At 25.5% G+C, this 23,453-nt stretch overlaps 1 protein-coding gene and 1 pseudogene across 1 annotated transcript; one reads left to right on the top strand and one right to left on the bottom strand.

Moving 5' to 3' along the window:
- Nucleotides 1–639: 639 nt before the first annotated feature.
- Nucleotides 640–17,781, top strand: LOC101490081 (ABC transporter G family member 1-like; annotated as a pseudogene).
- On the bottom strand, nt 16,761–21,723 carry LOC101503225 (ABC transporter G family member 1-like). Its single transcript, XM_004504760.4, has 8 exons — nt 21,371–21,723; nt 20,291–20,370; nt 19,659–20,129; nt 19,459–19,545; nt 19,142–19,276; nt 18,866–19,060; nt 18,683–18,769; nt 16,761–18,608 (listed from the first exon to the last, which is right to left on the bottom strand). The coding sequence occupies exons 1-8, from the start codon at nt 21,642–21,644 to the stop codon at nt 17,916–17,918; spliced, it is 2,022 nt and encodes a 673-aa protein (XP_004504817.1). The 5' UTR covers nt 21,645–21,723; the 3' UTR covers nt 16,761–17,915.
- Between the last annotated feature and the right edge of the window lie 1,730 nt (nt 21,724–23,453).

The following is a 23,453-nucleotide window of genomic DNA, read 5'->3' as shown; positions in this document are numbered from 1 at the left end:
GAAAACATTGATGACCCACATACGAAACCAATTGCTCATTCGAAGTATGATGGTTAAACTAGATCGAATGGTATTAGGAGTATGTCTGGTTGGCTCTAGTGCTAGTGAGAGATTGTTAGAGTTAGTCTTAAAGGCCAACAATTTTTCCTTGGTTATCATTTGTATCATGACACTTACTTTTATTTATATAGTAATATGAGACATTTTAGTTTATTATGTGTGACACCCTAAACCCCAAAATAATATATAACAACTTATACCATATTTTTTATAAAAAAATTACAGTGAATAGATAAAAACTCTTTTAGAGGAAAAAGAAATTTTTACAAGTTTAGGATATCACATTTCTCAAAATTTAAAAGGAACATTTAAACTTTTTTCCTCCTATAAAGCACATCAATCTCCATAAACTTGATTTAACTAGAATTTCTTAATTTAATTCTAAAAACCTACTAGTACTTATAAGGTTTTCATACAAAAAGTTGTTTCTAATTAAATAAATAAAAATACAACTTATGACTCTCATTCCCGATATCACCTATCAGAGCGTAACTTCTCTCAAACTTTAACTCCAAGACTCATTAACTTGTAATAAATGTGATTTCGCAAACGCAATGCCAAGCCAGTCAAACATAAACAATGAATGAGGTAAGTTTCGAAATCATGTTGATAGTATAATATAAGTAAAAAGAGCACACAATTAATCTTAATAAAACTGTATCATCACACAAACATTCCTCAAGAAAAATATCAAATTATAAAGTCAAAATCACTAAAGGAAAATCAACACATTTCACTATAGCATCAAAACAACCAAGAGAAATTATTATTGCATGATACATATTAATCACAACAAAACAATCACAAGGAAATGCAATGACATGCATGAGCTTAGACTGTACTTCACAGTGTGGTACCATTTTAACTCTAAAGTACTTGGTTAGAAGGCTTGATATTATGCCACCACCCGAGTGGACGGACAATTCAAATTGACCATTGTCCTGATAGATCCCTTCAACTCAACATGAGACATATATACACGACAGTTGAGAGAAACATGTGTTGCATGGTAGCTCCCAACATTTGGAGTGCTACCTCCAAGTCACCTAGAAATTCTATATCTGAATACCTGAAGGTTTAACAATCTTTCCTTAAGGCTCAAAAGTAGACCACCACGATCAGACTCATTCAATTGTACTTCCCAGAAATCACTAGACTTGTCAGGAACTGCCTATGTGATGACAAAATAATCTCCACATAAAAAATTCTCAACATCCATTTTCTCCTCTCGTTGGTCTATGATACTCCATTAAGACCGTCAACTCATGCACAAATTGAAATCACCAATATTTCATCAAATATGGAGTTACTTCAATATTCTCATCATAGATTTTAACATCGCTATCATTAATCATAGATCCTCCTCATCATCATCATCATCACATAAACTCATCAGAAATTTATAACATCACTATCATCAATCATACACCATATCATCACATAACCTTATAACAAATTTATAGCATCACTATCATTAATCATACACCATCATCATTACATAAACTTATCACAATAAATTCATCTTTTAGTATCACATCTCATAAACTTACATCATACAACGCATCCATATTTTATTATCATATCATATAAACTCGTCTAATCAAACGTATGCACAAATTTCATTTGACACTCAATATCACAATAATATCAAACATCACATATTTAGAAAAATGAAATCAATCAAGACCATATAAATATTTCTATTCCACATGTTAATATCACAATTCTCATATTTTCACACTAATTAATTTATCCCTGAAAGGGCTACTGCCTTACGTAGCAAACCCTGGATAAATTATTGGGAAATACGGTTTTCTCGTTCATCTTACAATATATTATACTCATGAATTTAAATGATCTATCACCCCTTACCTTATTTCGATACTTTCACACACGAAAATGAGTCCACAAGAAAAAACTTTTTGTTCTTTGACTCATTGTCCTTCAATCGATCTAACTCGACAATTTATGAGTAAATCGTCAAAAATAAATTATGAGAACACTTTCTAAAAGAGTCAATTTCGAAATTGAGTCAAGTAAACTTACCGTAAATCAGAAAATAATAATTGGATAATATAGTCATTATTCACACAGTCGTTTTTATGTTAGTTTCATTCATATTATACGTAGGATGAAGAAGAATGGTGCAAAATAATGAATGCCATAAATGGAGAATTCGAGTATTTTATAGAAAAATTAGGATGATTAAAAATATGAGAAAGTATGATTAATTTCTGGGACAGTTCTCGATCACCGTCAAACAAATGTCTTGTTGTTTTGTTTTCTTTTCCTTTCACGGCGGCTGCGGAAGTCTTTAACCCCATTCCTTATTTATTTTATTTTATTAACACAATTAGGATTCACACACATGAGTTAGATCCATTGATCTCCTTAATTATTTTATGTTGTACTATTATTATTATTTTTATTTTGCTAAAATGAAATTAATAGTTACTTAATCTCATATTTAATACTCCTCCAAACATCATTTAATTTTCAAAACATTACTAATATTTTACAACTAATATATGATAAAATAGAGTAATTAAAATAATTAATGTTAAAAAAAACATATTACTAAAAACTGAAACTCTCATATTCAAAATAATCACTATAAATATACTTATTTTTCAAAACAATGAAATACTACTACATTAGAGAATAAGTATATCAATGTTATGGCACTCTGACTTTATATAATTTCACAAAAATAAATATATATAACATCAACATTTTATATTAATTACTAAATTATAATAAAATTATATAAGTCACAATGACATAACAAGTATATAAAAATAAAAGAAATCAAACACATTATCACTATGCCAAGATAATTATTTATAAAATAAATAATAAAATAGGATATACTTAGAAATAATTAAAATATAAATATGTGCATACTTAACATTAGTCAAACATACAAAAAATACTACATTAATTATGAATGCACATATGCACATATGCACATATGCACGTAAAAAATACTAATTAATAACTACTTATCGAAAATTGTATAGATCTAATAAATTTAATAAATAAACAAAAACAAAATAACATAAAAAAATAATAATTACTAAATAATTTCTATTATATAGATTTAAGGATGTCACCCTATAGACTCGTATATGACAAAGCTTGCCATTTATCAATTGGTCTTCAATACAAAGTCCATCAGACTATAGAAAAGTTGAACTTGAACTTAGATCAAGTTGGAGTAGCTAAAATGCTATATAGCTTCACGAGTTAAAAAAGCATATGTTTTTCTCTTATGAACAAAATCTAGAATTGTATAAGTTCATGGTCAAAAAATTGCATGATGCAAAAATTCAAAGATAGGAATTCTATGTAGGAGTTGTTTTTAAATTATAGATTAAAATTTTTTTTGAAAAATTAAAATCAAGGTGGTTTGGAATCTTTGAAATTTCAAAAATTTATTCACACGGAGTTCTTGATTGAAAGAAAAATCAGGAAGAAAATTCTAGATGTAATAAAATAAAAAGTATAGGTAGTAAATTAAAAATTCAATCATTTTGAATGTAAATAACAACATTGTCGATAGACATAAATTTTAAGGACATTTTTTATTTTTTATAAAAAAATATGAAAGAAAAAAATACTAAGAAATTGTATCTTGGCTATAATACAAATGACATTACGACCAATACATGGTGAAAGATACATCGATGTTTTTGTTTGCAATTTACTCTTTTTTTTTAAAGGCAACAATGGATATATTAATACAATTTACTTGTCTATTTTGTTTTTCCTCTTATATATCCTTGAGGAGAATGTGAAAGTAGAAATATGTAATTAATCTCTATTTGTTGTATAAAGAAAGAGAGAATAATAAAAAAATAAAATTAAAATAAAAAACATAATACCTACAAAAAATAAAGAATCACAATTATCTAATAAATACCGCAACTGAAAAAAGACAACTTAAAAAATACTTATTCTTAAAAATAAACGATCAACACAATATTACTTTTATCTACGTTAGTTTTATATTCATGAAACTTTCAATTTCAAATACAAATCAGATAAACTTTAATTTTTCTACAATATATCATGTTATCCCTCGTATAAACTAATCAATATAAGATAAACACCACAATTGAGAACTGATATCATAAGGATAAACTTTAATCTTCCCCCAACATATCATGTTATCATATATATATATATATATAATTTAATAGAATAGAGTTGAATATTGATCATAAAAAAATGTCGATATTTACTTTGGTGTAACGATCAATTATGGGAATTTTAAAAAGTTATATATTATATGAGTGGGTTATTATATATATAATTTAATAGGATAGAGTTGAATATTGGTCATGGAAAAATGTAGATATTTGCTTTGATGTAACGATCAATTATTGGGAATTTCAAAAGTTATATATTATATGAGTTGGTTATCAGAATTAAAAAAAAAAAACAACAAATATTCAATGAGTATTTTTGTTTTGAATGCAAATTTCTATACACTAAATAATACCATTAATTGATAGTGCTCTTCGAAGTGGTGGCTTGAAAAATATCTGTTTTAATATTTTTTTTAATGAAAAAATGAAGAAAAAATATATATAAATAAATTAATATTGATAAATAAATTCCAATAATAAGTTATGTTTGAAAACTAAAATACTAAAAAAAAAAACTAGTTATATTGAAAAGGAAAAAACATAATTAAATTATAAAAAATAAATTAAAAAGTGAAAAAAAAACTATTTATTTTAAGAAGATTAATATCTCTCAATAAGTGAGAAATGTAAAATTTGTAAAAGAAAGAAACTTGCAATATTTATACTGAGATAATAATACTTAATCACCAAAATTTAGATATTCAATTAACAAATAAAAAATAAATTAAAGAAGAATCAAAAGAAAAAATTAAAAAAAGAATAATAAAAATGTTACTCTTAATAGAAAGATTCTGGAATTTGGATAAATTCTGGAATTTTGGAAATTGGATAAAATCTAGTAAAAAATTCGGATAAATTCTGGAATTTTGAATAAGTACAATCTTGTAACCTTTTTCACTTTACCACTCTTTCTCGATCCCACTCTTCATTCTTCTTGGAGCCTCTTTTGTTTTTTTATACTGGGGGGTCTAGTAGAGGCATCAAAATAACAGTGAAAAAATGAAGAAAAATAAAAAACAATGGCATCACACATCATTTAATAAGGTAAAAGGCCTCGTTAACTAAAATTTTCAAAACAAAATTTAATAAAAAAAATATTAATTTTAATTGACTTTATTATCCATTAAAAAGTAGTAGTGTACAATAAATTGACTATATTAGTTTGATAAATGGTGTCTAAAAAATTAATTTTTAATAAAAAACTTTAATAATTTTATCAAAATACTATTATATACATATTTATAAAAGATTTCATGTTAAAATTCATTTTTTACTTCTATATGTATTATGTCAACTTGGGCATCAAAATGTAACAAACTCACAAAACTCTAACAACATAAAAAACAGAGAACTAAAAATTAAAGATTTTCTGCCTCACCGACAACAAATTAAATGATTAAGAGGGTTTACGGTTTTACTAGAGAAATGGAAAAGTTAATAATTTAGGTAGTAAGTTGATGATAGATTGTTAGTTTAGTGACTAAATCAACGAGTTATTAAAAAAATAAAAATGCTAATAATTGCGAAAGTGTCTTTAAAGCGTTGATGATTTAGACGTAGAAACGTTATCTTAAAATTTATATTTTAAATCTGTTTTCAATTTAAAAAAAAAAAATTAAACACTGTTTTTTCGAAACAAAATTTTTACTTTTGATATTTTTAATATGTGTTATAGTACACATGTTAGCTTTATCCTTAAGAAAATAATGCCCTGTCATCAAAATGAATGAGGAACATCCACGTCAAAATGAAAAAATATGAAACACGTGCTTGCTTAATTTAAGCTCATTAAAAATCTCTACAATTGATGTACCAGATTATATCTGCATGATTGATTGACTTTGAATAAATAAAAAATCTATAATTGGCGGGAAATGTTTAGCGAAATTTGTGAATAGTAATAGTAATGTATAGTCACAAATTTATTGTAATAGTAATATTATTATAGAGTTTATATATTGACATTGTAAAATAATTTGATATTAATATTTAATAAAAGTTATTTATTTTGTCATATGAAACATAATACTAATTTATAAAAAATTGACATTGCAATATTTAGTCTAATTTATTTAAATAATTAATTGTTATTGTCAATAATTTATATTAATATTTATATTTTTTGTTTGACAGAACGAACTCATAATTCAGTTATAATATAATTATTATATAATTATAAGAAAAGATAATTATCGGCTCCTTATATAATTAAATCTGAACGTAAGGTCACTAAAACAACTGATTTAAATTTCTGTAAAAAATAAAATTTTAATTTTATCAAAAAATACCTAAAAAATGTTTACATAATAAAAAAGCCTCATATTTTAATATTTTAAAATTAAAATATATAAAAAAAATTTAAATTTAATATTATCTCAACAATATTAAGTCAATTAAAAAAAATAGTACATGGCATCAATTATATTAATTTACTAATGTTATACTAAAATTTAGAAAATTCATTTTACATCTCATATTAAAATTCATATTATATATATATATATATTATTAACTTTAAGTGTTTAATTAATTTTAGCTATAAATGAATTGTTAATGAGAACTTAAAAATGAATCACAACTGAAATATTTATTAATTAAATCTTAGTTATTTCTTAGTCGAACTCTAAATTGATAAGACCTATTTCATTTGAGAAATGAAATGTTAAAAAAAAGATTGGATAAAAAATATCTCCTTCTTTTTTCATGTTCTAAAAGTTTCTTTAACTTTGTCACCCGAAATTATATACAACAATGTAGTGAGTTAATATTATAAAATAAAAATCAGAATAATTATTATACATTGATTTGAGTTTATTATAAACACCAAAAAAGATATAAATGTTTGTTACTAAATAATGAGTTAAATTTGTGTTTTTTATTTATTTAATTTTGTTAGTATAAATAGAGAATAATTATAATACCCTAACTATATTTTGTCATACTTTGAGTTTTCTTCATATTGTTTTATGTGAAAATAAATCACTAAATAAACATTTAGAATTATAAGATAGATATTTGCCACTAAAATTTTAGTTAAATTTAGTACATTTTCTATAAAAAAAAATGAGAATAATTAAAATATACTAATTTAAGATTATTATAATCACTATACAAGGGATAAACATTTTTCATTGAAGAATTAATTACAATAAGTATTTTTTTTATAAATATTATCAACATAAAAATGTGAATAATTATAAAACACTAACTATAATTTTTCATAATTCAGAGTTTACAATTCATACTTCATACACAAGACAAATATTTGCCACTAATTAATTAGGTAAACTTAGTATTTTTTTTCATGATATTATAAACATCATACACACGATAAATCTTTTTAGCTAAATAATTAATTAAAATTAATGTTTTTATTTTAATTTATCACAATTCAGAACTTATAATTCACACACAAGATAAATATTTGTTACTAATCAAATAGATAAATTTAATTTTTTTTCTTCATAATATTATAAATATCATACACGTGATAAATATTTTTAACTAAATAAATAGTTAAAATTAATGCTTTTATTTTGATTTTATCGTTGTAAAAATGAGATCATATATTACATGGACTATATTTTTTTATTGTAATCATAAATTAAATTTCCAAATAAAATTATAGTTTGCTTCAATTATTATTTTTTAATAATATTTGTCACTTCTCTTAGAGTATAAAATTATAAATACTATGATATTTAATCAAATAAATTAATTTATGTACATGTAATATAATAAATTATTTGTGTAATACAAAAATATAATGTTAATGACTATATTATAATATTCACAAAAATGTTGTATAAATCAAATTTATTTATAAAAAAAACTATTTTGTCAAAATTATTGTAATAAAATTTATTTACACACTTGACAATATTCCTATACAATATATACCATATGAATCAGACGAGTTTAAATAAATAAAATTATTTTAATGATAATATATCTCTTGTTTTGCACATACACACATACACACTAGTTAAACATAGAAACAAACAATACATTTAAGCCAAATAAATACAAAATATCGTTCAACAAGGACACAATATAACTTTTTATATTTTCTTCCTAGTTATCACCTTATTATTTTATTTTTATTATTTTTTATATAAAATAACAACCTCATTCTCTCAACCACTTGTTTACATAACTGGCTTTAGGTATATATTCCTCTCGTTAATTTATTTAATTCCTTACTAAAATAACTCCAACAAAAATCAACTTTCATATTATAATAAATTTATCAAATACAAATTAATTAAATTATGTATTGTTATATTTATTATTATTTATTTTTTAATTTATTATTGTGATAAAGTTAAATTTATTTTGTATGTTAAATTGTAAATAGTAAATGAGTTGTTTTATTTTTACAATTACTACTTATATATATATGGAGTTTGTTAAATTTTTTCAAATTTATGATAATGAATTACATATATCTGACTTTATCATTTTAGAGATTATTTGTTTCTACTAAGGATGACAATGAGAAGGGTTTTGGTAAAATAATATAGTATTCGTCCACATATCTGCGAATTTAAAAAATATTCATATTCGTGTCTGTTTCTTATTGGGTATCAACTTTAACATTCATGTTTGTACGTTATTGGGTATCAATTTTAATACTTGTACCCTTACCTTTTTAGTACCTAAGTGTCCGTATTAATATCCATTACATACATTTTAATTAAAACAGCTCGATAAATAAATGATATTGTTGCGATTAAATTTAAAAATTATCAAAATATCTTAAATACAATCATAAAGTATTATAAATCAAAATATTTTATAACTCAAAATATTTCAAATGAACACACGTTACAATACACATTCAAATATCCATAATAATACTTTATGAAGTTGCAAGTCATACGGCAGAATTATTCGAGATCAGTAAAAAAATTAATAGAAAATTACAAATTTAATTATAAAATCACGTTTAATAAAATTTAACTTTGAGTATGATCTACGGAATGTGAATCTGATTGTGATCCCTAGTTTCTACCACAAAATTAATAAATAAGATAAATATAATTATATTATTTTATATTATTAAAATATGAATTTATCAAAATTTTAATTTATTAATTTTTCAAATATAAATTATCAATTATCGACAATCTACTTTATTGTTAATTATTAATAAAGTTTTGAATTATAAATGAAGTCATAGGTTAATTTTACGGAAGGAAACCTTTGTGTAAATCCCACACAAAATGCAATTGTCGGCTATTTATTTGGGAGTACGCGAAGATCGGAAAAAGTGGGTGTTTGGGTGTTATTCATGACTCATCTCTCGTTAGTCAATATTTTTTCTTCAATTTATCTCTCATTCACACGCATCTCACACCTATCTCTATTCATCACTCACCCTCGTCTCTTCACTTTAATAGCTTCCATTTTTCTTTGCCTTTTTATCTATAACGTATTTTTTTCTTCATCTGCACCAATTATTTTCCCTCAACTAAGGCTCCTATATTCTCCACCCATTCAAGTGTAGCACACCTGTCTTATATACTTAATTGATTTATAATTTCAAGTAATGGCAGTCAAAGAGTTTAATAGTATCCGCTGTTTTTTTTAGTTTTCAAAAATTGTTTTTAATAAATAATTTTTTTGTTATTAAAAATATTATTGGTTTAGTCACGAACTAAAAGATGTTTTATTATTGTCTAAAATTGTGTAAGGTAAACGATTAATCATGATGTTCTTATAATAAAAAGTAGCTTCAATATCTTGGATCAGTTTTACTAGAAAATCGTTATAGAATTATACAATCTAAATATGTCAGTTAAAATCACTCTAAAATATGGTACAATGGTCACTCGAAATTTTGAATGGGCAATTTTTTGATATAGGGACAAAAAAATGAGATGAATGTGAATGGTAAGAAGAGAAAAAACTCAGTAAAGTTCGAAGTTTTTGTGCAATTTATGAACTGAAAGGAATTTTGCAACGAGTGGAGCAGAAAATGTGACCCAGTTTGACCTAGTCTACGAAACTGTCTTGCGCCCAATTTGATCGGGTCTACAAAACTGTCGAGATAAAATTGGGAGGAATTAAACACTAATCGAATCAGTTGTTGACATGGTGGAGCACATAAGAAAAACGTGAACAAAAAAAAATTATGGTACTACAAAATAATACACACCATGAGCATAGTTTGATCAGTCTGCAAAACTATTGCACGCTCACTTTGATGGGGTCTGTAAAACTGCCAAGCAAAAACTAGAAGAAATTAAAAATAAATCAGATCAATTGTTGACTCGGTGGAAAACATAAAAAAACATAGAGATAAAGAAAATGCACTTTTTTTTCTTTCTGGATATTAAAAAATAAAATACAACTTAAGTTCAAGTTCAACTGAACCGAACGACGACACTTTGAGTGTATTTTCTATCCTTCCAAAAATTAGACACCTGATGCAGATCCAATTATCAAATATTCATCTTATAAACATTTTTTTAATATGTGATATCTCTTGATTATAAAACTTTTATATTTTTCCAATTCACACAATCCTAACTCTAACATTTAACACTTAATGCTTAAATTTCATTGTCATTTTCTAACATGATCTATTTATCTAGGCAATTTTTTTTATGTACCTCTATTAGCCGTGTCAGCATTTTTATAATGGAATTTAATGCTACAGACAAAAAATAATAGTTCTTGACTACACATTAATTAATTCATAAAAAAATTATAGAAGCTAAATTTCATATTTTAATATATATAATTTATTTTAAAAAAATATGATAAATTCCACCATAAGTACCAAATTTTAATCCAGTATAAAACATCAAACTTAATCGACATTTGTTAACTAAGTTAAGTTAAGTTAAGATTTAATGACAAAAAAAAATATTTTAATGAAAGAAATATATATTTAGAACTACCGTCTGTTCATTCATTTTTCAGGGAGATTAAGCTCAAACACAAAGCGAACAGGGGAAATTCTGATCAATGGTCACAAACAAGAACTTGCTTATGGAACCTCGGTATAAAGTTAATCTTGAACTCTTAAAAAAAAGTTTTAAGTCTTGACAGATTTTTCTAAGCTACTATTTTTGTTTTTTTCAATTTATGTAGGCTTATGTGACTCGGGATGATACCTTATTAACAACCTTAACTGTTAGAGAAGCAGTGTACTATTCAGCTCAACTCCAATTACCTGACACTATGTCTAAGGAAGAGAAGAAAGAAAGAGCTGAGTTTACAATAAAAGAAATGGGTTTGCAAGATGCAATTAACACAAGAATTGGAGGGTGGGGTGTTAAAGGAATAAGTGGGGGTCAAAAAAGGAGAGTGAGCATTTGCATTGAGATTCTAACACGTCCTAGACTTCTGTTTCTTGATGAACCAACAAGTGGACTTGATAGTGCAGCTTCTTATTATGTTATGAAAAGAATTGCATCATTAGACAAAAAAGATGGCATTCAAAGGACTATTGTTGCCTCAATCCATCAACCTAGTACTGAAGTTTTCCAACTTTTCCATAATCTTTGTCTTTTGTCTTCAGGTAAAACAGTTTACTTTGGACCTGCTTCTGCTGCATCTGAGGTTAGGAATTAGCCCATTTTATTTTATATCCAATGAAAATAAATTTAGAGTTATTTTTCCCACCCCACGTTTTTTAAAAACTACCTTGTTTCTTAAAACATATTTCGAACGATAAAAAAAAAATTGTTTGGAAGTATAATTCTGGATGATATATATATAATTTTAAAATGATTTTGGAAGGGGAAAAAAGAAACTCTAAAAATTTATTTATGTTAGTTTTCAATTATGATGACCTCTTGGTAATTGACTTTGCTTTTGTTTGAATGTAGTTTTTTGCTTCTAATGGATTTCCTTGTCCTCCTCTTCAAAATCCATCTGACCATTTACTTAAAACTATAAACAAGGACTTTGATCAGGTAATGACGAAGTTGATCAAGCATAAATAACACATTTGTGCTTTTTTTTTATTCTTAATGAATTCACTCCTTTAGTACAACATACCAAAATAAAATTGGATTAATTGCTATGTAATGCTGGTATAATTTTTTTCTTAATATATTCGACCAAATCACATTTATTATGTTACTTTATTATTTTTTTCTAAGAAGTAAAAAAAAAAAAATATATATATATATATATATATTAATAAAAAGAATTATTCAAATCACAAGACACGTCAAAAATAATAAAAATAAAATAATTACAATAATATCTAACTATAACCATCAACACAAAAACAAACATGTGAATTATTCCACCAAATATCTTTGAGATGTAATGCATGTGTGATTTTCTTTTACACTAACTAAACTCACAAATTAAATTCAAACAAATTGAACTATAAGAATTTCAATCAATTTAGGATGTTGAGACTGCTGTATTGGAAGGGAGTGGAACAATGTCCACAGAAGAAGCAATTTGTATCCTTGTGAACTCTTATAAATCATCTGAAAGGAACAAAGATGTTCATAATGAAGTAGAAGTACTATCCGAAAAGGTACCCTTTCATGGCTTACTAGATTAAAGTTAATTAGTCGAACAATATGAATTAATTAGGAGTTAAATGTGTATTTTTCAGCATACTAGCTCAATGGAAAACAAGAAAGGGCATGCAGACTTCCTTAATCAATGCTTAGTGCTTACAAAAAGGTCATCAGTGAACATGTTTCGTGATCTAGGCTATTATTGGTTACGCTTCATCATATATGTTTCATTGGCTATAAGTTTAGGCACTGTTTTCTATGATTTGGGAACAAGTTATAGGTCAATTAAGGTAAGAGATTAAATATAAAAGTTCATGTATTTAATGTAAAAATTATATATATATATATATTTATATTTAAGATTGAATAGAGTATATTCTCTAACTCTACATTTTACTGTTCATTAATATTCTAGGGTCGAGGTTCACTTCTTTCATTTGTGGCTGGATTCTTAACTTTCATGAGCATAGGTGGATTTCCTTCATTTGTGGAAGAGATGAAGGTAGTTTCTAAAATTTCTAGACAAAATCAAATTAGCGAAAGCTATAGAATGATTTTTTTGTTTGTCAAATTAGTCAATTATTTTAATTTTGAAGTATTAGAATAAATCATTTGAGCCTCTATAATCTTTGTTGACAATTCCTAAATAAATTAAAAGGTAAAAATATCAAATTACGCATATCTAAATATATATATAAAAAAAGTAAGATATTATAAAAAATATATATTTGCCCGTTTTTCTTTTTTGAACGCATCATCCAAATAACTATAATTGTCATTTAATATTAATCAATACAATTATTATTATTTTTTTCTTTGATCAATTTTTTTATTATTATTTCTATGTCAACGAATAAAAAGTCTTTACTCGCATTTTTAATGTATCTATATTCAATTTTTTTATGCATTTCTACTCATCTTTCTTATAACTTACAATATTTTTTAACATTTTTTATTGTTTTATATCTAATATTTATCTAAAACAGTAAGATATTATAAAAAGATTTTTTTCTTTTTTTCTTTTGAACACGTCATTCAAATAAATGTTATAATTGTTGCCTAATAAAATCAATGAAATTACTATCACTTTTTATTTTTTAGTTCCCGTGTACACATCAACTTTTCTTATTATTTCTATAACACCACAAATAAAAAGTCTCTACTCACTTTTTTTTTAATACATCTACACTCAAATTTTTTGATGCATTTCTACTCTTATTTCTTTTAACTTTTTAAAACTTGCCACGTTTTTTTCTGTTATTTTTTATCAAATATATATTTTCAAAAGTAAGAAATTATGGAAAATACATATTTATGCTTTTTTTTTACCACATCATTCAAATAAAGGCTATAATTGTCATTAAATATCAATCAATTCATTATTATCACTTTTATGTTCTTTGCTTTCCGTGCTACACATCAACTTTTCTTATTATTTCTATGAGAGACAACACAGCAAATAAAAAGTCTCTACTCACCTTTTTATAATTCATCTAACTGAATTTTTTATGTTCTACTCATTTTTCTTATAATTTGTTGTGTTTTTTGTTTTGCATTTTTGCTTTTTATTTTTTGCATTTTTATTATAAAAAGTATACACATAACAAATTGTTGTTTGAGAGAACTTAATATTTGTATTTAATAATATTTAGACATAAAATAAAAATAATTATAATATATTAATTATAAATTTTTATATTATTTTTTAAGGAAATCAGTTGTTAAGAAGTTATTGTAATCACTTATGTACATATCATACACCAAAATAAATATTTATTTATAATTATTTACGTAAATTTAACAATTTTTATATATTCTAAAAAAAAAAGAATAATTATTATATATTATAAAAACTATGCACATGACAAATTTTTGTCAGTAAATAATTAGTTAAAATTAATATTTTTTTTAATATTATCAACATAAAAATAAAATAATTATAATACGCTATGTGATACAAATGTTTGTCGTTAAACTATTAGTATAATTTAGAAATTTTTATAGTTTTAAATAAAAAATAGTATAATTATAATATATTAATTATAGTTTATTATAAAAATCATATACCGGACAAATATTTATCACTAAATATATTATTATAATTATTTTTATTTTAATAACTTCGACATAAAAATGATAATAATTATAACACACTAATTATAACTTTCACACATCAATTTTTTGACATTCGAACATGTGAAACTTAATCAATAATGAAATAATTATAGCGTACGATTTATACACACACACAAAATATTTATCATTAATCAATTAGTTTAGTAAAAAAAATTAGTTTAATTTAGAATTTTCTAAATATAAAGGGGAATAATTATAGTATATTATTTATAGAATATTATAAAATTTATACACCACAAATGTTTGTCAATAAAAGATATAGTTGAAATTAGTATTCTTTTAATATCGTCTTTATAAAAATGAGATCAACTATAATACATTAGCTATATTTTTTTACACATCAAAATTTTTATGTTCTTTTTATGTGAACGTGGCACCAAAGAAGCATACACAGAACAAATATTTTTTGTTAAATAATTTGTTAAACTTTTTCTTTTTCGTTAATATTAAAAAGAAAATAATTATAATACATTAACTATAATTGTTTTACACATAAATTTTTTGATGAATTTTTTAGAACAAAGTTAGTAAAAAAGCAGTTGAAATGTTCGATTCATATAGAAGACAAATAATTTTCAATGATTAATTATTTTAATTTAGTATTTTTTTTTTATATTTTCTAAATTAAAATATGAATAATTATTGTAATAAACTAATTATAAAACTATATACGAGATAAAGTTGTCACTAAATATTACTATTTTTTTTAATATTGTGGCACAAAAGTAAGAATAATTATAGTACACTAACTATAATTTTGTCATGCTTCAATGTTTTACGTTGTTTTTATGAAAAATTACTTGCTAAATACAATGTTGGAACGTACAATTCATTTACGGGATAAATACTTGTCATTAATCAACTAGTTTATTTAGTTCAAGTTAGATATTTTTAAATAAAAATAGAATAATTATAATTTATTATAAAAATTATATCCAAAAAAAATATTTAGCAATAAATACATCATTAGAATTCGAGTATTTGTAATTATAATTTTTACAAAGTAGTTTTTTGATAATTTTTCTATAAAAATGAGTTAATAAAAAAACAGTTGTATCATATAATTCATACACCAGACAACTGTTTGTTATTCATCAATGAATTTAATTTAATATATTTTAAATATTTTATAAATATAAACGATAATAATATATTAATTAAAATTTATTATATAAATCATACATGGAATAAATAATTGTCTCTAAAAAATTAGTTAAATTAAGTGTTTTATAACATCGTTGGTATAAAAATAAGATCAATTATAACACACATCCTATAATCTACTTGAATATTAACCAATTCAATCAATTATATATATCCTTTAGTAAAAGAAATTAAGTGTAATTTGTATTCAATTAATTATTTTATAGACTATAAATGTATTGTACTAAAAAGTTGAATCCGTGCAAAATGCATGGGTGTTTTACTAGTTAAAAAAATATAGTTGATTACATATATATAATCTATTAAATTTTAATAAATAAATTAAGTCTATTGTCTAAATTGTCTTTAATGAATTAATAAATTGAGTCATTAGAAACATAAAATGTTAAGTTAAATGATAATATTTTTAGAGATAATATCATTAAATAGGATATATGTTTTTGCTTATATTTATTTAAAAAAACATAGTATGTGTTATTTTTGTGTATATTTCAGTTCGAATATATTATTATTTTTTATTTTAGAAAAAAAACAATAATTTATTTTCTTCATAATTTAAATCTACCTACCAATCGTTTGCAGGTATTTCAAAGAGAAAGAGAAAATGGGCATTATGGTGTAATTGCATTTGTGATTGGGAACATTTCTTCATGTTGGGAAAAACAGCATAAGTTCAAAAGAATTAAGACACAATCACAACACAAGAATATAACGTGAAAACTCCAAAACAAAAGAAAGAACCACGGCCACTGCCTAAACCGGCAACCAGAGAATTAACACTATGTGAAAATTGTTACAACACATAGACTTCTCTCACTCACACCAGACACCTCAGTACAACCACACTCTTACAAAGCAAATATTTAAACTAAGTTAGATACAAGCTTAAAGTGCTATTGCTGACTGGTGCATTTTAAAACAAAAGGACCAAAACCCAATATATAGCCTTGGCCTTCTCTTTATTCTCCCACACTAAAGGATGTGGGACTTGCAATCAACCCCAACACTTCATCCATTCCATTCATTTTATTGGTTACAATAATTCCAGCACTTATAACTTATTACCCCTTTGGTCTTCAAAAAGGATTTGAACACTTTTTTTACTTTGCTTGTGTTTTATTTTCTAGTCTAATGTTAGTTGAAAGTCTTATGATGATAATTGCAAGCATTGTCCCTAACTATCTAATGCTAATCATAACCGGTGCTGGAATTCAAGGAATTTTTATTTTGATTGGTGGGTTCTTTAAATTGCCACATGAAATTCCTAAGCCATTTTGGAGATACCCTTTACACTATGTTGCTTTTCATACATATGTTTTTGAAGGGTTGTTCAAGAATGAGTATGAAGGACTAATATTTGCTATTAAAAATGGAAAGGGTACTACTACACATTACATTACTGGTGAATAAATTTTAAGAGACACTTGGCAAAGTGATTTGAGTTACTCAAAATGGGTTGATCTTGCAATTTTGCTTGGGATGATTGTTGTGTGTCGAGTTTTATTCCTTATTATAATCAAGATTAATGAGAAGGTGAAGCCTAATGTTGGGTCCTTGTTGTCTCACAATACAACAATACAAGTTGTGGAAAGCACTAATGCCACTCCTTTGTGTGGACATGTTGTATAAACTTAAATGCACTCCTTTGTTTATTGTAGTTTGGTATGTGTAAGAAGTGGATACAGTTTTATAGTTATGGAAAGATACTACTATAAACTCTAGTGCTATTCATGTGTGTGGTAATTCATAATCAAAACATTATACAATACTAGTTACATAGGTTGTGGATGACACTAGTAAAGTAGCATTAATTGATTCATCCATCCGTATGTTAAGCAGAATCTATTTATTTATTAATTTGCTTGATTCATATGCATTAGTCACTCCAATGCACATAGAGTGTATTTATTTATACAAGTTCTACATGTAAAGGAGTGGCATTAGGATTCTCCAAAACTTGTATTGTTTGCTTAGGAGAGACTGACATGAGTGATAAAACAATAGGTTTTAGCTTCTCAGTAGTTTTGATAATAATAAAAAATAAAAGTCTATACAAAACAATCATACCCAACAAAATTCCAAAATCAACCCACTTTGAGTAACTCATGTCAACATGCCATTTATTTCTTAGAATCTGTTCACCACTAATGTAATTGAGTGATCCAGCAGCATCACCATCTCTATCAAATTTGAGTCCTTGAAACTCATTTTTATACATTCCTTGAAAAGCATACCTATGAAATGCAATATAAAACATAGGGTATGTCCAAAATGGCTTTGGAAGATCAATTGGTAATCTAAAGAACCCACCAGCCAACATCATAATTCCTTGAATTCCAGCACCAGTTATAATTCCCATAAGAAAATCAGGAACAATGCTTGCAACTATCATCATAAGACTTTCTACTAACATTAGACAAGCAAATAGGTTACAAATAAAATAAAGAAAATGATCATAGCCTTTTTGAAGACCAGGAGGGTAATAAGCTATAGCACCAGGAATCACTGAAACTACCACCAAGTATGGAATACTTGAAAAGGTGTTCCCAATTACATATGCAGTAACACCATAATGTCCATTTAGTCTTTCACGTTCAAATACCTGCACAAATTAATTCATTGAGTCAGGTGACTATAAATATATATATTTGCAAAATATTTGAAACTTTGAATTACCTTCATGTCCTCCACATAAGAAGGGAATCCACCAATGGTCATGAAAGTAAGGAATGAAGACACAAACATAAGAAATGAACCTCTATCCTGAAAAAATTAATCAAAAGTGATTGGTGCAAAATTTAAAGTCAATTAATTAGGGATGAGGCATATATATAGTTTTCCACTGTTTATACTAATTACCTGAATTGAGCCATAACTTGTACCCAAATCATAGAAGACAGTGGCTAAACTTGTAGCCAATGCAACATATATGCCAAGGCGTAACCAATAATATCCTAGATCACGAAACATGTTCACAAAAGATCTTCTGGTTAGAACTAAACATTGATTAAGGAAGCCAGCATGTTTTTCCCTCTTGTATGTTGAATTGTTGTCCTAAAACACCCATCAAAGTTTTATGTCAATATTTAAGCATATGCTATATATGTGATCAAGTTAGTCATAAAGGATATATACCTTTTTAGATAGTATTGCTACTTCATCTTTAACTTGTTGGTTTCTTTCAGATGATGTATATGAGCTTACAAGGATATTTATTGCTTGTTCTGTGGAAATTGTTCCATTCATCTCTGCTAAAGCAATCTCAATATCCTAACATAGAAACATATTTCAAACTGATTTTTATGAATTATGCAAACTACTATTGTATATGATTGACTATGTTTCAAGAAGAATAACCAAGTTAGTCAATAAAATTGTATCAGTCTACTCACCACATTCATACAATTTACTCAACTATGAAACAATGCTATTGAACTGGTTAATCAACTTACCTCATCAAAATCCTTGTTTATTGTTTTAAGTAAATGATCAGATGGATTTTGAAGGGGAGGACAAGGAAAACCATTTGAAGCAAAAAACTACAATAAAACAAAAGTAGAATCAATCACACCAAATTATCATCAATTATAATTGAAAATTAATTAGCATAAATTTTCTGTTAATAGGTGTAAAATATAGGCTAATTCCTAACCTTACATGCAGCAGAAGCAGGTCCAAAGTAAACTGTTTTACCTGAAGACAAAAGACAAAGATTATGGAAAAGTTGGAAAACCTCAGTACTAGGTTGATGGATTGAGGCAACAATAGTCCTTTGAATGCCATCTTTTTTGTCTAATGATGCAATTCTTTTCATAACATAATAAGAAGCTGCACTATCAAGTCCACTTGTTGGTTCATCAAGAAACAGAAGTCTAGGACGTGTTAGAATCTCAATGCAAATGCTCACTCTCCTTTTTTGACCCCCACTTATTCCTTTAACACCCCACCCTCCAATTCTTGTGTTAATTGCATCTTGTAGACCCATTTCTTTGATTGTAAAATCAGCTCTTTGTTTCTTCTCTTCTTTAGACATTGAGTCAGGTAACTGAAGTTGAGCTGAATAGTACACTGCTTCTTTAACAGTTAAGGTTTTCAATAAAGTATCATCTTGTGTTACATATGCCTGTGATCATATACATATTAATTGAATGGTTATTGGATTAATTAATTGACATATAATGTGTGACTGTCACATATACATATTAATTGAAATAATTTATGGACTAACTGATTAGTTATTTTACAATTTGTTTTTGTTAAAGAATTTTAGATTTTTATATATACCGAGGTTCCATAAGCCAATGCTTGTTTATTGCCATTGATAAGAATCTCCCCAGATTGTCTTGTGTTTGATCCTAATCTACCTGAAAAATATATGAAATAATATTATCTTTTAATTTGCTCAAACACCAAATGCATTGGAACGTATTAAAGAATTTGATAAAACTGATATTTAATAAGATACATATAATATTGTAGTGTTAGAGATAGTTTTAAATTTGTTAGATTACTTTGATATTGTATAAGGTATTGTTTTAGTTACTACTTAGTTGATTATATTAGTTATCTTAAAATCGCTGTATAAAATGTATTTTACACAATTGTAAAAAATGATATTCATACTATCAATTCAAAATTTAATCTTCATTTTATTTTACATTTTATTAAACTCAACTATATTTTGCAATTTGTAGTAAGATGAAATAACACGTATCTCATTATGACACGCGACACACCATCTTCTTAAGAATTAATTAAAAATTCATGGAGGTAGTGTTGACTTTTGGTTTTCTTATTTGACAATCAACTTCCTTTCATAGGTTGATTCTAAATATATTGCTACATCATCTAATGAGTTTTAAAATACATATAATTATCATATTCGGTAAGATTTTTCCTAAAAAAGAAATAGAAACCATTAGCCACCATGAATTTTGAAACATAATTAAGATTTTTATTTAAAAATTATTTTTTTATAATATAAAAAGAAAATTATTCGTAAATCTTAATTCAAATGGCAAGAGTCATTATTATTATTATTATTATTATTATTATTATTATTATTATTATTATTATTATTATGTTTGACGCCTTATTTTAAGTTTGAATTCAAGACTTCACTATTAGACAAGTCACAAAATTAGGCAATACAATAAAAAATTATATAACTCATTTTATTTAAAGTTTATTAAATATAATTTGTGAAATTGAAGAGTGGTGATTCTAGCATAAACTATTTACATCAAAATACATATTGATTAGTCTATGATTATAGAATTATTTTTGATTTGAAGTTATGATTTAAGAAAATATTAATTCGTTTTGGTGAGTTAACTAGAGAGATATGATTAATGTTGCATGTACCTGCTAAAGAATCAAGAAGTGTAGATTTTCCACAACCAGAAGGACCCATTATGGCCAAAAGTTGCCCTGGTTTTGCATAACCATTTAGACCCTCAAGAATTGATTTGCTTTCTTTGATCTTTCCTGTGGAAACAGAAACAGTCACCCATAAATCCTTCCAAGTCAAGCAAATTCCTCTCTCTTTCTCTCCTCCATTCATCCTTCTGCTTGATGTTTCCACCTCCTCTCTAGTGCCTTCAATCTCTAGGACACTAGGGGAACCCATGGTAAACATAAAACAAGTGGAATAGAATTTGTCTAAAATCAAACCAATTATATAGATAGTTCTGTGTTACAATTTCTTTTTTTTTTGTTAGTATAATAAGACCATCGAGCTAAATTGTATTATAATGTATGTGTTTATAAAAAATATTATTATAATGTCTTATTTTCGTTCAGAAATCTCAATTATATTAACATAAATAAATGTGTAATGATAAGTGTACACCTTATATATAAGAGATACTTATTTAACACCTACCATTAATGAAAAATTGATCATAAAACTAAATAATTTAAATAATAAATAAAATAATTTTTATATATTAAATATTATTTTATAATGTAAAATGGGTGTACACCAAAAATTACTCTATATAAATGGAGTCAAATTTTATTGATAAAGACGACTTTTTGATATACCAAAAAAAGGCAACTTATTTTAATTTAGTTCTGCAGCCTTATAGGACCTCCCTCTATTTTAGACTTTTGGGTATGTATTTAATTTTGTGGTAGATAATGGGATTGTTTGTTATAACAAACTAAGAGTATTAATGATGAGTTTTTTTTAATAACACATGTTCCTAGATATGGTAACATAATATGCAATTGTGGGTTTATGGTCGCATCACACCCCAACTAATGTGGTGGAGGAGAGAGTTGGAAGTTTAAACATGTCTCATAAATAAGATTGTATGTGGATAGGGGTGAGAGTAGGTCAGGTTAAACTAGATTTTGAAAGGTCTGAGTCTGACTTAAGATTAATTTTTTAGGCCTACGGCCTATATATCATAGGTTTTTTTTCCGGCATGACTTAGTTTTTTTAAAAGTTTGGTCTGGTTTGAAAGCCTATTTAAAAGTCTTATTCACATTAAAACATTTAAATGTTATACTCATATCAGATGATGTTCTCCAAATACCAATATCAATGTACATATTTACATATATTAAACAAAAAATAACTTTTCTAACAAAATAATTTTAAAAAAAATCTGAAACAAACATCATTTAAACCCTAAAAAATAATTTTTGGTTTCAAATAATATATTTTTTTCCGAAACAAACACATCCATTATTATCTCTCAAATAAATATGAAACGACTACCGAGTGATTGACTAATTGAACGACTACCGAATATGAAACGGCTACTGAGTGATTGACTAATTAAACGACTACCGAATATGGAATGACTACTAAATATAGAATCGTCACCGAATATAGAACGATTATCGAATATAGAATGATAAATAATAAAATATATATATAGGTCGGCTTCTCAGACTAATAGTTTTTTTATAAGTCTGAGTTTGACCTATTTAAATAAATAGATTTTAAAAATAGTATAAGTCTAGCCTTTTTAATAAATAGGTCAGATTATAAGTAAGTCAGATCATAAACGCCTAACGGACTGTCTAGTCTATTCTCGTCCCTATATGTGGGGCGAGTGTGGAGATTGAAGATCCAAATTCTAATCTCAAGTGGGAGTAAAAGCATGATTACACTCGCCATTTGCCATGCCTTCGTTGAACGCCAATATGTTTCAAATGAGAGATAACAAAAAAAGCTACATATATAGTAGAGTGATAGATACGGGACAAGTTGCTTAATCAGTAACTATAGATAAAATAAATAGGTAATTATATTATCCGTTAATTAACAAGGTGAGAGTTAGATAATTGTGTAAATGGATAGTCTTTTTTGTCGCGGGTACCTGTGACAAATATACATAACTGCTCTCATATCTATATTTAATTTAAATAGAAAAAACTCACAAGATAAACGAACCGTCTTACCACCTTCATAAACTAATAAATAAATAATAAG

This window comes from Cicer arietinum, chromosome 6 (genome assembly GCF_000331145.2).
Source record: "Cicer arietinum cultivar CDC Frontier isolate Library 1 chromosome 6, Cicar.CDCFrontier_v2.0, whole genome shotgun sequence".
NCBI classification, from domain to species: Eukaryota; Viridiplantae; Streptophyta; class Magnoliopsida; order Fabales; family Fabaceae; genus Cicer; species Cicer arietinum.
This window is presented reverse-complemented; position numbering and strand designations above follow the sequence as displayed.

Bases quoted from the DNA above. Each gene is read 5' to 3' on its own strand.
- LOC101503225 (XM_004504760.4), bottom strand. From the start codon at position 21,644: ATGTTTACCATGGGTTCCCCTAGTGTCCTAGAGATTGAAGGCACTAGA. The intron at 19,061-19,141 runs GTATATATCCTT...TGGGTGTTTTAG, and splicing joins TAGCAATACTATCTAAAAAG to GACAACAATTCAACATACAA. The intron at 18,770-18,865 runs GTAATTAGTATA...TAATTTTTTCAG, and splicing joins CAAGTTATGGCTCAATTCAG to GATAGAGGTTCATTTCTTAT.